The following is a 15,318-nucleotide window of genomic DNA, read 5'->3' as shown; positions in this document are numbered from 1 at the left end:
TATTTTAATTGTATATCTAGATAAATATGTATAGAGATATAAATACATATTTATAATCAATATTAATATCTATAATTGTATATTTATAATAATTTTATTTTATATTTATAATAAAAAAATGTAATAAAAATGATTATATGTTCATTTTCTCATGTCACTTAACATTGGCAGGTGTGGCAAATATAGTCAACACTGTACTTTAATTCTTGGTATTGCATTTGTAATACTTGCATTTCTTCTCTATTTTTTTTAAAGGTTTCCACTTGTTAACCATTCGATGTGTGATTCACACCTAAAGCTTTTTCTGGGACTTTTCAAGCAGACCTGTTTTCGAACTAGGGGATTGTTGGCTGAATCATCTTTCGCTTTGATCCTCATCGGACCGCACACGAGGACACAAGGTTGCCACAGTAGCCTTCAGATACGGGCGACATTTTGCAGGGTGTGTGAAGTCTTCTCAATGGAAAGGGCAGGTATGCTTCAAGTAATACCACATTATGAGCTCCCGTCAGTCTCGGAGTTCTCCGGATTCCCACTGGCTCTCTGGAGAGCTTTAGCTCGTGTTGCTTCTGAAGCTGAAAGCACACACATAGAAGAGCTCTTAATAAATATTCATCTTCATAGACAGGAAGTCAATTCCATCTCCTATAAAATGTGTTGGGCATACTGCTGGTTTTATCCCAGTGCTGATATTGCAGAACATCCATCCAATATATTGAAAAAGATTACAGAAAGCCCTGTCCACGAAGATATTGAAGTGACTCTCAACGCCTTCCACTTAAGTATTTCTACAAATACAGACTTCAGTTTCAGCAGATGTTGGCCTGGGGCGCTGTGGAAGACTAGTGATTTTGTTGTTGTTCCTTGTGCTTTCTGACAACAAGTCACAGTCTACCTCAGTGACCAGGTCCATTGTCTAATGGTGTCTAAACCATGCCCTCTGCCAAATGAGAGGCTCATCTATGACCAGATGCGTTCGTTTTCTCCTTCATTAGACAGGTAAGTCGTGTCTGATTGTTGCTTGTAGCTAACGCTCATAATTAACCATGTTTTGGACCCATGAACATGCTGCCTAACAATGCAGCTGATTAACTGGCTTTGGGTTTTTTTTTTAAACAAAACATAATTTTGAATATTCAAACAGCGCTGTTAGCCATGTCTTTTGTTTTGTATGTGTAAATGCGAAATTGTTCATCTGAGAGTTGGATTTGATTTGTGGTGTTGCAAACGTAGCCCTGTAGGACGCGATTGCGCGGACCAACTTAAGGTGAATGTTTTTGTGTAGGAGGGTGATGTGTTTCAAGGCCTCGAGCTCTGAGTTGATCTTTTATTCATGCAAACCTTGTACACTTCTGATGAAGCAATTATCTCAGAAGCAAATCGCTTTTGTTCTGTCTGTTAAACGATATGCAATTGCATCAATATTTTCTTTCAAACTGATTAAAAACGCCATCCTGATACCTGCCTGAGTCGCCTCCTTTTTTTCTTCTCTACACAAGTTTGACTGAAACAAACCACGGAGAAAAAGTAATTGTGCTTCCACACAAATCAGATGCACTCCTGTTGCTTTATTAATCAAATCAGCTGAGGTTATTAATCTAGTCCCTCTTAATTAAGAGGCCATAGATGGGTGAATTGCAGCATTTGTAATGGTATTGTGCAGCTGATGGATACACAGACCAATAAAAGCCTTTGGTAATGGCTTCGCTGTGTCTATGAATATGCATTAGCCCAGCGAACGATGAACAATGAGAGTGGGTGTTACCTTCAACTCTCAGCGAACGGTGTAGGATGTTTCCATGGCGACCACCATGGCAACGCTGTGCTGAATTACTAGCCTCGGCCTTGAGAGGGGCTGTTGTCGACAATACTCGCCGCCTGCTTTTATCATGCTAAAACTATAGAGAGCACTAGGTTATTACGACTCCATTACTTTAAGAGTAATTCATTTAATAAGATATTGCTCCTCCCAAAAAAGCCCATTCAGGGTCATCCACGGATTGATCCGAATGAACTCGTTCAGTTCAGTGTTATTCAAGGGGGAAAAATGGGTTGGAGATTGAGAGAGCGCACCATTTTCATTTGCAATGATGCTTTACATTATGCTCAAATCTTTCCCTCTGTCCTCCGGCCCTGGTGATGGGTCAAAGGATTTCAATTACTGCCACACAAGCTCTCAACATCCTGGTCTACAGAGCAGGGTTCAACAGGTTCATCAGCTTATCATTTCCAATTGCACCAATAAGACCTTGCTTAAATATTTTATGAAGTAAACAGCATTTTCATTATGAAATGTACTGCACTGGACATAAAATGACCCTAAAGGTTTATTAGAAATTATTAGATCACAAAGGGAAAACAAAAATGAATCATCCTTTTTACTTCAAACCAATATATATATATATATATATATTTGTATATATACACACACACATGCATACATATACACATATGTACATTATATATACATGTGTATATATGTGTGTATATATATATATATACACACATATACATTATATATATATATATATATATATATATATATATATATAAATTAATCACTTCTTACATAAAGTTTGTATGTGTATATGTGCATTTTTTATGCATTCAAAGTTTCTGATGAAAGTGGTGATGCTACCGTTTTGTATTGCAGTGGACAGATGAGCAACTCTCTAACAAGATTTAAATATATATATATATATATATATATATATATATATGAAGAGTTCAGATGCAAAAGCCTCTAAATGCCATCTGAAATTTTCTTATAGAATGATCATTTTTATCAAGCTCGTATATTTAAATTCAATAATTTCACTTAAATGGCAATGAAGATTACCTATTAATTGTCATTTAAGTGAAATTACTGAACTTAAATACACAAGCTTGATAAAAATGATCATTCTATAAGAAAATTTCAGATGGCATTTAGAGGCTTTTGCATCTGAACTCTTCATATATATCTTGTTAGAGAGTTGCTCATCTGTCCACTGCAATACAAAATGGTAGCATCACCACTTTCATCAGAAACTTTGAATGTATAAAAAATGCAATCAATAAATTAATTAAAATGATTAAATCATCAAAGGCATAAAACCCCCAATGACATATAAAGAGGATATAAGGGTCAAAGGTAAATGTCTAAGTAAAATCACACCATACTAAGCATCATGTGGGTTACATTTTAGTGCATGTGTAACACTGTGAAAATCTAAAATGCATCAAGTGTTCTTTTCTCCCTTAAAGGATCAAAATGATAAAAAAAAAAATCAGATTGTACAGTTAAGAACAGGGTGCACAATGCCAATAAATCATAGGCTACACTGTATTTTGCAAGAACGATTCTACGTTATGCGCTCCGGATCATAAATGTTAGAATTACAGGATTAAATCTTTTGTGTTTCGTGGCAGCTTTTATGTTTCTGAAAGCTGAAAGCCGAAAGCAGGCTTGTTGTTTGAGAGGACGTGTCAGAAATAGCAGACTGCCTCTCACACACACACAGTCCCTTGAGAAGCCTGACTGTAATCCTGACGGGCAGTGATTGTGTAAGAGCGCCACCTGCTGTACGCTGACAAACCCTACAGACGCCCAAGCCGAGTATGGACAATATGAGGCTAATTGCGATTTTATAATGAATACAATTACGAAACACCTTATTATGCTGCGATTTAACAAGATTCTACACATTTTTGGACCAACCCGAAGTTGAGACTAAAAACTGAGCTCCGAAATATTGAATATGTATACCATGACACGATGCCAAGGCGAGATAACGGAGAGACATCGCAGATAAACCCGTGCCAACTGCACTTCCTACAGGACAGCTGCCATCAGTTGAGTGCCCAGCCGTGAGTGAGCCTGCCCACCATCTGATGACTGGGAGGATGACAGGAACACGGAGTGTGACTGGGAGTGATCCATAATAACACACACACACACACACACACACACGAGCGCGCGCGCGTTGTGTTTTCATGTTTTATGGGGACTTTCCATAGACATTATGATTTAAAGACTACTAACTGTATACTCTATCCTCTTACACACTAACCCTAGCATCACGTAAAACTTTCTGCATTTTTACATTTTCAAAAAAACATCACTTAGTATGATTTATGCCGTTATCCTCATGAGGACCAAAAAAAAAAAGTCCACACAAGGACAAGGATTTCGGATATTGCCATCTCTGTGGGGACTTTCTGTCCTCTTAATGTAGGGTTTACCAAGCCACACACTCACTCACAGATCAATGCACATCTCTTTACATCAATGTCATGTGGTTGGTAAGAAAATTGAGATGTGAATATAAATGAACTGTCCTTCTTGGATTTACTTGCAATTTGCTTTACTGTCATGTTGCTAGTCTCTGTCTTTCTACAGTTTTATATGGAGACTCATAGGCTGTAGTGGATTCGATTTTGGTTTAGCCAACTTAATATTCTTAAGTTCTAATGCAATGTTTCTGTTACGATATACTCTGAAGTCGAACCAACAAGCAAAGCATGTGAATTAGATGCAGTTTTTTTTGCCAATTTAATTTACACTTTTTGATTTTGTCATCACGTTTACTATCATGTGTGATATCAGAATTGGGTTTTCCTTATAATGCAACCATACATTATAGGTTTTAGGTGGGTTTCAAACGTTTCAGTAAAGATTGTGCCCTGAAAATTACTTTTTCATTTACATTTAAAGATTAAACGATACCAATTCCTGAGGTTAAATCTGAATAAGTATGGGGGTATTTTTACACAGATGTTGCAAGATATTATTTTCCAGAGGAATGTATAGCTTCTGAACATCTGGGTGGTTTTAATGAGTTCTAACCTCCAAGAAAACAGGTTTTTACTGCGGAAATACTCATAGAATATGGATGACAATGTGTCGGGTGGGATTTTTTCCCAGTCATATCTCACCGATGCATCTGCTGTTCAAATAATGATATGATAGTTATAATAATACTTTTTATGTATTGTCTTATTTATGCATCTTAAAGTCTCCAAATAGCCAGTAGTTTGAACTGGGGTATGAATTTTAGAAACACATATTTAAGATTTTCCTTTGTCATCTAAAAAATAAATATGCTAATGTGTAATTATAGCACAGATGTTCCAGTTGCAAGTGAACCGCATCCAACAAAACAGAAGGTTAATGGGAAAATCTGTGTGAGAGGGAAAAAAAACGTTCATATGTTTACCTATTAATAGCCTGTTGGTTAATTATCTTGTCCACTGTACAAAATGTTAGAGCACTGATGTCATTTGAATCATAAAATGTAAAAAAAAAAAAAAAGTAGTCTATTATGTGACTCATATGGCAAGTTCGAAATAACTAAAAAAAAAATTTTTCAAAACTTATGTTGAGTTGGCCAAATTCCCCTCTAACTGTATTTTGTATTTTTCACCTATAAATGCTCTGCTGTTATTAATATTCTCCCGCATTTCATTAAATCCACTCAGTATTCAAGAGGTTGAATTTGATTAAATTAATCATTTTACAGCATGGCTCATGGAAGCCTTGCAGCTAACAATGCTGAAATGTCTATATTGTTTCACTTTCATTTTCACGGTCCCTCTAACAACACTGATGAACATACCCGGGGCCTATACCATGATGGTAGTTACTTACAAGAAAAAAAAAAGAAAAAAAAGCCACAAATCAATTTTCTTGAAATTACCTATGATTCAGTCTCAACCCCTGTCTGACTCATCTATGCACTACTTAAACAACAGTATTACTGCGTTTTATTATCTGGACAAGCATAGGCTAATGCACACTATAGCTTGTGTAAACTGTCTATGCAAAATCACAATTGTTTTGCTGTTTAAATAGCCTACTGTTTGAAAAGCCTGTTTAATGGAAAGGCCATTGCAACAAACATATCAACAACATGCCCTAACATGTTAAAGGGATAGTTCCCCCAACAATGAAAATTAGCCCATGATTTACTCACCCTGAAGTCATCCTAGGTGTGTATGACATTCTGCTTTCAGACGAATACAATCGGAGTTATATTAAAAAATGTCTTGTCTCTTCCAAGCTTTATAATGGGAGAGAATGGGTATATTTTTTTGGAAGTCCATCAAAGCGCATCCATCCATGATAAAAGTGCTCCACGCGTCTCGGCCTTCTGAAGTGAAGCGATGCGTTCGTGTAAGAAAAATATCCATATTTAAAACTTTATCGACTAAAATAACTAGCTTCCGGCAGAGGGCCGTACACATTGATTTACGGCGAAAGACTAACCCTTGAACTTGACGCACAATGTAATGACGAACGCGGTTACCCAGCCCTGTTTTGAACCACGATAGGCGTCAAAGCTTACGCTACTCCTACATCCTATGTCATAGACATCGTCAAGTGTTACTCTTTGCGTAAGTCGACTTGTGTACGGCAGTCTGCCTGGAAGCTAGTTATTTTAGTCTATAAAGTTTTAAATATGGACATTTTTCTTACACGAATGGATGCGCTTTGATGGACTTCAAAAAATATACGGCCATTCACTGCTATTATAAATCTTGGAAAAGCCAGGACATTTTTTTATATAACTCTGATTGAATTCGTCTGAAAGAAGAATGTCATATACACCTAGGATGGCTTCAGGGGGATCATGACCTAATTTTCATTTTTGGGTGAACTATCCCTTTAAGGGAATGTTAAGCTATCCTGAGAAATATTCAGTTGACAGGCTAAAATGATTATCTTTCAAGAACGACTTGAAAACAGCTTTTGTACAAATCCCGAGAATTCAGTAAGCCTGTACAATAAAAAAAAAGAACTGCCAAATACACAAAATGTCCGAAAAAATATGCCTCAGTGAGCCACTGTATAAAACTAGCAGTGAGGGATCAGAGAGTGACTAACCTCAAGCTCTTCCCCTTTCCTCCGTGTACACGGCATATGCGCCGTGACGTCCTAGATCAGCTGACTGGTTTGTTTTGCTGGGTAAGACAGACTTCACAGGACGAAGCAACGACACGCAACTGAATTATACGATTTCGCATTATAAAACACATTATAGATTAAGATCTGTTCAGGGAAAGAAAAGAAAGCAAAGTAGGCAGGTTTGCCTAAAGAATACGGTGTCTAATCTAATTTTAAACATGCCTTCGGAGAAGACATTTAAACAAAGGAGGACATTTGGTAAGTGAATCGAGTTAATATCATCAGAAATGTACTTTTGTACTGTATTTCTTAAATAAAATCCTCAGTATAGATTTTACAGCATGACACTTTACATTAGACTATATTCAGGGAAAGTTAATGGTTGTCCTTTATTTATGATCGTGTATACAGTAAGTTACCTAGTCCAGTAGTTATTGTATTGAAGTATTTATAAATGTAATACACGCATCTTCTATGATAATCGTATATTAATTTCGTTATAGAAAAATAGGTCTTGTTGCTCTGTAGTCAAACTGGGTTATATGCTAAGGGTGTCGGCCGGGTATAGGCGCTATCTTAATGATCAGTCTGTACAAACAAGAGACTGCAGACTCATAACAAACAACATAAAGAATTACTCTTACTTTATTTTCAACGTAAGTTACCACAATCAAAACCTATGTCGCAATGTCTTTGTTTGTGGGCAGATGTTAGCTAAACTCCGCGCTGCAGGATTGGGGGATGGGACTCGACGTTTAAGGTTATTTGGAAGGACTCGAGTAAACAACGATGCCGAATGATTATTACGTATTTTCAATTTAGCGACTGTTCACCTCGACAGTTTAAAAAAGAATAGGCCTAATATTATTGCGGATATTGTCATCGTTGCGCTCAGTTACAGGCCTGTTTGAAGGTGAAGTAACGACGTTTAATTGTTTCCCTTTTCACAACCGTTACTCTTGTCAGTCATGTTTCCATCCCGTTTTGGGACTGAAGTGGAAAATAACGGATAACATAGGCTAGTCAGAGACTTAAAGGGATAGTTCACCCAAAAAATGACAATTCTGTCGTCATTTACTCGTCCATATGTTGTTCCAAACCTGTACGAGTTTCTTTTGTTTGTTGAACAAAAAAGAAGATATTTTGAAGAATGTTTGTAACCAGACAGTTGACGTCACCCATTGACTTCCATAGGTTTTTAAAAAAAAAAAAAAAATTTTTATGGAAATCAATGGGTACCATAAATTGCTTGGTTACAAACATTCTTCAAAATACCTTCTTTTTAGTTCAACAGAAGAAGGAAACCCATACAGGTTTAGAACAACAGAAGGGTGAGTAAATTATGACAATTAATTTTTTTGGGGGAACTATCCCTTAAATCGGACAACATATTAGGCTTTGCATTCATAATGTAGCCTACTCTCTTTTGATTGATACTTTTAAGAGAAAATTATTTGAGATTTTACAAAAGCATCTGTTTCTTGTTGTAAATAGCTATAAAAACAAATAATTTATCAGCCCTTAAATGACCCAATTCATCTTACAACCAATGTTGGGATAACCAGCCCAAACAAGAACATGCTAGCCGCGATGTAACTCATGAGTTTAAGTCTTTTAATAATGAATTAATTCAATGAATCGACCCAAACTGGATGTTGATGAATCGGACTCGGTAACACTTAATCGAGTCGGTTGAACGTGTTTTGACTCCCAGTGATTCGAAATATGTTCATGACTTAATTGTATTACAGTTTTATGAACACGCATACCAAACATAATTTTAATGAATGTAATTTTACATTCTTAGGGTTCTTAATTGCTTTGTTTTTAAAAGAACTGAAGAATCATGACTTCAACCATCTGAACTGCTCCACATTAAGCTACAGTGAATGCTCTTGTTAATAAAACATCATCAAAAGGATGAACCAGGTCTTTAAAACGAAACTAAAGGGCGAGTTTCACGGAAATGAGTGTGGTTAGTTGTCAAGCCTCCTAAAGTTACCACAGTTGCTCAATATGCACGTGTGATACATCAGCAACATGTGCTGTCATGAACATCACTCACACGCACATTTCCTGAAATATCAAAGCAGTGTTTTATATTATTTTATGGTTGCTGTAGATACTGGCTTGCGATCTCATGCTGAGTCATGCCTTTTGTTCAAAGTCTAGTTAGCATGGTTCATTAACTCATTAAGAGAAAATGATGTGGAACAAATGCTTATACAACACAGAAATAAACTAATATTCCAAGCAATTTAACTCGGAAGAACAGACATAAACACAGGAGTCTTGTTTTTGAGTGTGTCGTTAAAGGGATAGCTGACCAAAAATGAATATTTTGTCATTATTTATGCACTCTCGTATGCCAACAGAACAGTTTCATCTGGAACAGAACCTTAATTGCATCGATGACCTTACTTGTTCGGTTGAAACTGAGCGACAGAATAGAGTTGACAAGTTTAACTTGGACCTGTTAAACACATTTTAGCTTGGTCCATTAGAGAATGGATTGATACTTGAGACCCATATCCAGCCCAGTAAAATGTCTGTGGTTTAATGCGTCCTGTATTGTGATCTGCCTGTATCTAATATCCGCTCCTACTTCCTCCCTACAGAGCAGCGGGTGGAGGATGTTCGGCTGATCCGTGAACAGCATCCAAACAAGATCCCGGTAAGCGGATGTGTGTGTCTGTGGAGCTGGAGATGAAAATGAAACTTGTTAACCAATTAAAAAGGCTTCCACACTTAGCATGGGAGACGTTTTTACCAGTATAGACCTTGAAATGATAAATAATTAAGTACAGGTAAATTTAATGGAATTGTTATTAGAATATGGTCACATTTTTCCTGTTTGTTCTAGGTGTGCCTTTTTTGAGGAAGTAAAACGGTATAGCTCATTTGCATCCTATACATTTTTTTTTTACCATCACAAAACACTGGATTTAAAGGAATAGTTCACTGACTCTAAAATGAAAATCTGTCATCATTTACTCATCATCATATGTTCTTTTCCTGTGTAACACAAAAAAGATATAAAGTAAATGTAAAATTAAAACAATTAAGTAAATGGCCCAAAAGCCGATGGCCTCGGGATCAGGGCCATTATGTAAAAGTTTCAAACATGCTCAGCTGTGTGAATTGGACAGAATAGGTTAATCTTATGGATAATCTTAAAAGGAAGGTTGTCAATAGGCCTAGTTAAACAACTAGCATATGAATGGCTGCGTTTGCATGTATTTAGAGGGTCTTTATCGACCTCTTAAAGACCAGTCATTGGTATTGTAGCCAGGTGTCACCTCTATTGACAGCGCCTCAGGGTTACCAGAGCCAATTGTTATTCAAGCTGACCAGGATAGAGTGGTCAACTTCCCATCTGCTGAACACACACAAACCTCCACCCAGAGCAGCTCTTTTCAATGGGAAAGTCTGGACACACAAATATTAAACTTTAAATTCAATGTTTTTTTTGTTTTTTAAATGGGCCAGAAAGTGGTGGACAAAGATAATATTATAAATATTTAAATCTAATTAAAAAAAAAACTATAAAAATGGCGTATATATCATTTAAAGATTGAGGGTCAGTTTACTTTATTTTAAATAAATTAATACTTTTATTCAGCAAGGGTGCATTAAATTGATCAAATGTGACAGTTAATACATTTATAAAGTTACAAAAGATTTCTATATTACATAAATGCTATTCTTTTGAGCTTTATTAAGCAGCACAACTGTTTTCAACATTGATGATAAGATAAGAAATGTTTTTTTAAGCACCAGATCAGCATATTAGAATGATTCCTGAAGGATCATGTGACATGACTGGAGTAATGATGCTGAAAATTCAGTTTTGCATCACAGGAATAATTAACATTTATTTATATGTATAAATTACATTATTTATATGTTTATTTATATGTATATAGAAATTTTCAATTGTAATAATATCTCACAATATGGAATTTTACTGAATTTCAGATCAAATAAATGCAGCCATGCTGAGCTTGAGACAATATTTTAAAACATTCTTACTGATATATACAGTATATATTACATTTTATTAGAGCTGTCAACTCGATTAATCGCATCTCATCTAACTTAAAAGTTTGTATATATATATTTATATGTGTGTGTGTGTGCATTCCTTCACTATTTAAAAATAAAATAAATGATATTTATGCATATATGCTAAAGTTTCAAATGATTCTGTTTCAGGTCATCATTGAGAGATACAAGGGAGAGAAGCAACTGCCGATTCTTGACAAAACCAAGTTTTTAGTTCCTGACCACGTAAACATGAGCGAACTTATTAAGATAATCAGGTAGTTTTTTTACCTCTTGCCTTTCGTTATTATTTATCTCTTTCATTATTATTTTTTGGGGGAAAAATCAACTTCGCTAACGCATTTCTGGTTTTAATAGGAGACGCCTCCAGCTCAACTCCAACCAGGCTTTCTTCCTGCTTGTCAACGGTCACAGCATGGTCTCCGTGTCCACTGCCATCTCTGAGGTCTACGAGCGCGAGCGAGACGAGGACGGCTTCCTGTACATGGTCTACGCATCCCAGGAGACATTTGGATCTGTGCGTCCTCTGTAAAAAAGGGCAAAACGATTGGCTTTCACTCTTTTGGACAATGATACAACCTACCCTGAACTCTAGACCTTTCCTCTACATATATCCATATCCACTTTCCCTCCCCCCCCCCATCCAAACAGGAACCATCTGAACTTTTAGTCATTTGGCTCGAATCCCTCACCAATCCCAGACATTATCCAAAGCTCTAACTTCCCACGTCTCAGCCCCTTAACCTCAACTCCCTTCTGTTCATTTGTGTTTTCATAGTGGATGAGGAGTAATTGTGTTTAGGTTGTAGGACAGGTTATGGTAAATTGGACTAATTCTCCAGGTTTACTCAACACAAATCTTGAACGAAAGACTTCTGTGTGTAATGATTGAATCATCTGATTAACTTGGCGGTTACATTTCCGAAATGGCATCTAGTGTAACGTTAGGCGGCCAAATAGTTTTGGAGGTTTATTCGTTAGGTCCATGTCAGCTTGGAGGGGTCATGTTGCTGCCAGCGCACTCTGGTGACCTTTAACCCCTCCTGTTGTCCGTCGAATCTCTTTATTTGTGGAGTTCGGCTGTGTTTTCTGCCGTTCCATTCTCCTGTTAGAAGCAATTCAGTCTTTTCACCTCCCCCTCGAGCTTTTTGCTAATTGGGTCATGAGCGTGGAGGTTCTCGGATTTCACAACTCTTTGGGTAAGTCAAGGTTCAAAACGCCGTCTTACTTGACGTTGACATTTGAAGTGTGCTCCAGTGGGACGTACCCGAGGAAAATAAATAGTAAGCTATTTAAAATACAAGAAATTCTGCGTTGATTGTTGTGTGAAGCTTTGAAAGTGCAAGCTTAGGAAGGAAAATAGAATTATAATCAATGGTACATTGAGCGAATGAATGTGGCTTTAGCGATTGTGGCCTCAATCCATGGACACGGGTGCCGCCCGAACATCCTTGCTCTTGTATAGATGCACGCTTTTTAGACTTTCAATTTTATTAGAAGAATATTTACGCCTTTATAAATACATAACCGTGAGCTGTCGTACCTCTTTCCATCTGTATGTCTTACAGTAATCTGTACAGATAAGCTTAGATGCCTTTTCTCCTGAGCATTTATTTGCTCTTATTTAAAATGTTTTTTTTTTTCTTCCCGTTTTGTTCATGCAAAAAACATTCATATGTGATACTATTGTGCAATTTACAAAAGTGACTGTTTGAATGAGAGTTTATAACTCATTATCGAACTAAAGCTCATTTCTGTGTTTCTCCTGCTCAGATTTACAGCAATATTACACTTCTATTTCTGTTGATATTTTAAAAATAAAAGAGGAATATGCATCCTGTTTGGCCTTTTCTTTGAAGTTTTCCCTCAAAATGATTTAATATGGGAAACATCACTGCATTTAAAGGTTATTTTGTATTGGTTAGGTATAGGAAAATTATGACTTAATTAAAAATATATACAATACCGTTAAACCAATATTTTGTCTTTTTTTCATTATCTTTTTTGAAAGAAATTAATACTTTTATTCAACAAGGATGCATTAAATTGATCAAAAATGACAGTGAAGACTTTTATAATGTAAAAGATTTCAATTTTTGTTGGGGGGGGGGGGGGGTTTCCTCCTGAAAAAAAAAAAATGTTGAAAACGTTTTGCAACATTGATGATGATAATAAGAAATTTTCTTGAGCAGCAAATCAGCATATTAGAATGATTTCTAATGGATCATATGACAGAAGACTGGAGTAATGATGCTGAAAATTCAGCTTTATCATCACAGGAATAAATTACATCGGTAAATATATTCAAGTAGAAAACAGTTATTTTAAATTGCAATAATATTTCATAATTTTATTGCATAACATAACCTTTCCCGGTTAAATCAATCTGCTTAAACCGGAATTCTCAAAAACATTTTTAATTCATTTTAAAAAGTGACAAATTGATACAAAAATTCAACAATCAATCTTCAATGAACATTCACCTCTGAATACAAAATGGCTGCGTCAGCATTGTCGTTTTAGGTCAAAAGCTTTCCTGCAATAATAATAATACACATAATATATACAGCACGTAGTAATTCATCATCAGGCAACATGCATATCCAGCAACTGCAAGATCTATAATTAAAAACAGAAATGTTCTGTAAAAGGCAGCTAGACACTGAAAAACACTGATCATAAATATCACCATTTGCTTTGAAACAGCATCAATGGAATGGCATCTATTGGCTAAATGGGTCTTATTGTGTAAGTCTGACCCTTTTCAACACTTTGGAAAAATGATATGCCCATGTAATTGAGAAACAATGTGGAAAAGCCCACTGTTTTGACCTTTTTAGTGTGAAATATTAAAAATGGTTTCCTCTAGAGTTCAGTTCTCAGTTCAGAAGCTGGGAAGCAATTTCTTTTTCATTACAGTTTTAAAAACGCTAGTAAATTAAAAGGTTCGACTTAAACGGTCTCGAGTGCTTTGACTGTATAAACGTCTTTTATTTTAGTGTCCCGCTGACATGGCACCTTTATTGCGAAGAGAACATGTAATAAAAATATTATTCAAAAGTAGCAAAAACCAGGACATTAACAAATATACCATGATTACAACAAACAGGAACATAACACACGATGATTAAGAAGGTGTTCGGAAGTCAAAAGGCCAAAAAATGACCTCTTAAAATGGAAAATAACATTTCCACTTCCTCAATTGTCAGCTTGTTCTTTCCTTTATGAATTTACAGAAAAAAAAAACTGCCAGTATTTTATTCCCAAAGGTTGACTTGTCACACCAAGAGCAAAAAGACTTGGCCATCATTGCACGTTATTTGGCTAGCAAAATCTGTCATTTTACCTTCCAAGAATGACATGTGCGATAAATGTTGACTGATACACTGTTGGCTGCTCCACAGTGACTTGCTCAAGCGAGTCTCAAGTGAAACGAACAGTGTGAAGAGTATGAAGAACACACTTCTTTGAGCATCCCTTTACAAAGATCCACTGTGAAGTGATTCTTTGGCACAAGGCTTTCATCGAAAGCCATATAAGTGATCAAAAGCGATCTTTCCTGTAAAGAGATACCGTCTTTGCTCAGCGGGGGTCTCACATCAAGTATGTTTACACACACTGAGGAAAGTGCAGGTCCAAACCAGGCCATACTCATCGTTTAGTCCCCTGAGTCCTGGCTGTCTGACTGCGGAGAATATTTCAGACGAAATGTCCCTGCAAAAACAAAACATGTTGTTGTATTTTTCTTCAAAAAATCACTTATTTTTGACAATTTCTGAAGAAGATGTGGGTAATGCTTGTGCACACACACACAAACACACACATACACACACACACATATATATATATATATATATATATATATATATATATATATATAAATATATATATATATATATACACACACACACACATATATATATATATATTTATATATATATTTACAAACTTTTATGTTAGAAGTGATTAACCATGATTAATCGATTTGACAGCAATAAAAATAAAAATAAATAAATATATATCAATTAGTCACCAATCAACATTTATTTCTATAACACATAGGAAAGGTTTTTAGGTTTCTGAGTTTTAAGTATTTTTCCCCCTAATATTTATATTTTATTTCAGCTTTATTTTTTTTATTTTTTTACTATTTCAAATATTTGTAAATAAATACATTTATATAATTAATTAATAATTATTAATTAGGGTGCAAAGGTGTTCTGGATGGTTGTTACTATGCGGTTGCTAAGGTGTTCTGAATTATTTTCAGCAAGTTTCTCTGCATTTGTTAGAATGTTGTGAGTGGTTTCCAGGTTGTTTCTTTGTGGTTGTTAAGGATTGATGAATGTTGTTTTGTTTTGTCGTTG

The 15,318-nt window shown here is 35.8% G+C and overlaps 2 protein-coding genes across 2 annotated transcripts in view; one reads left to right on the top strand and one right to left on the bottom strand.

Moving 5' to 3' along the window:
- The first annotated feature begins 6,947 nt into the window (after positions 1 to 6,947).
- Positions 6,948 to 12,791, top strand: map1lc3b (microtubule-associated protein 1 light chain 3 beta). The gene is made up of 4 exons (XM_082160243.1): positions 6,948 to 7,144; positions 9,505 to 9,560; positions 11,102 to 11,208; positions 11,309 to 12,791. Exons 1-4 carry the CDS (start codon positions 7,105 to 7,107, stop codon positions 11,481 to 11,483), a joined length of 378 nt encoding a protein of 125 aa, XP_082016369.1. The 5' UTR covers positions 6,948 to 7,104; the 3' UTR covers positions 11,484 to 12,791.
- A 7-nt stretch (positions 12,792 to 12,798) lies between these two features.
- The window catches only part of zcchc14 (zinc finger, CCHC domain containing 14), a 34,268-nt gene continuing 31,748 nt past the window's right edge, over positions 12,799 to 15,318 (bottom strand). The window contains exon 13 of the mRNA XM_082160186.1: positions 12,799 to 14,665. Within this exon, the coding sequence (XP_082016312.1) occupies positions 14,610 to 14,665 (56 nt within the window). The 3' untranslated portion in view covers positions 12,799 to 14,609. The remainder of the gene's footprint in view (positions 14,666 to 15,318) is intronic.

The sequence above is a fragment of the Leuciscus leuciscus genome, assembly GCF_965113295.1.
Source record: "Leuciscus leuciscus genome assembly, chromosome: 25".
Lineage (NCBI taxonomy): Eukaryota > Metazoa > Chordata > Actinopteri > Cypriniformes > Leuciscidae > Leuciscus > Leuciscus leuciscus.
This window is presented reverse-complemented; position numbering and strand designations above follow the sequence as displayed.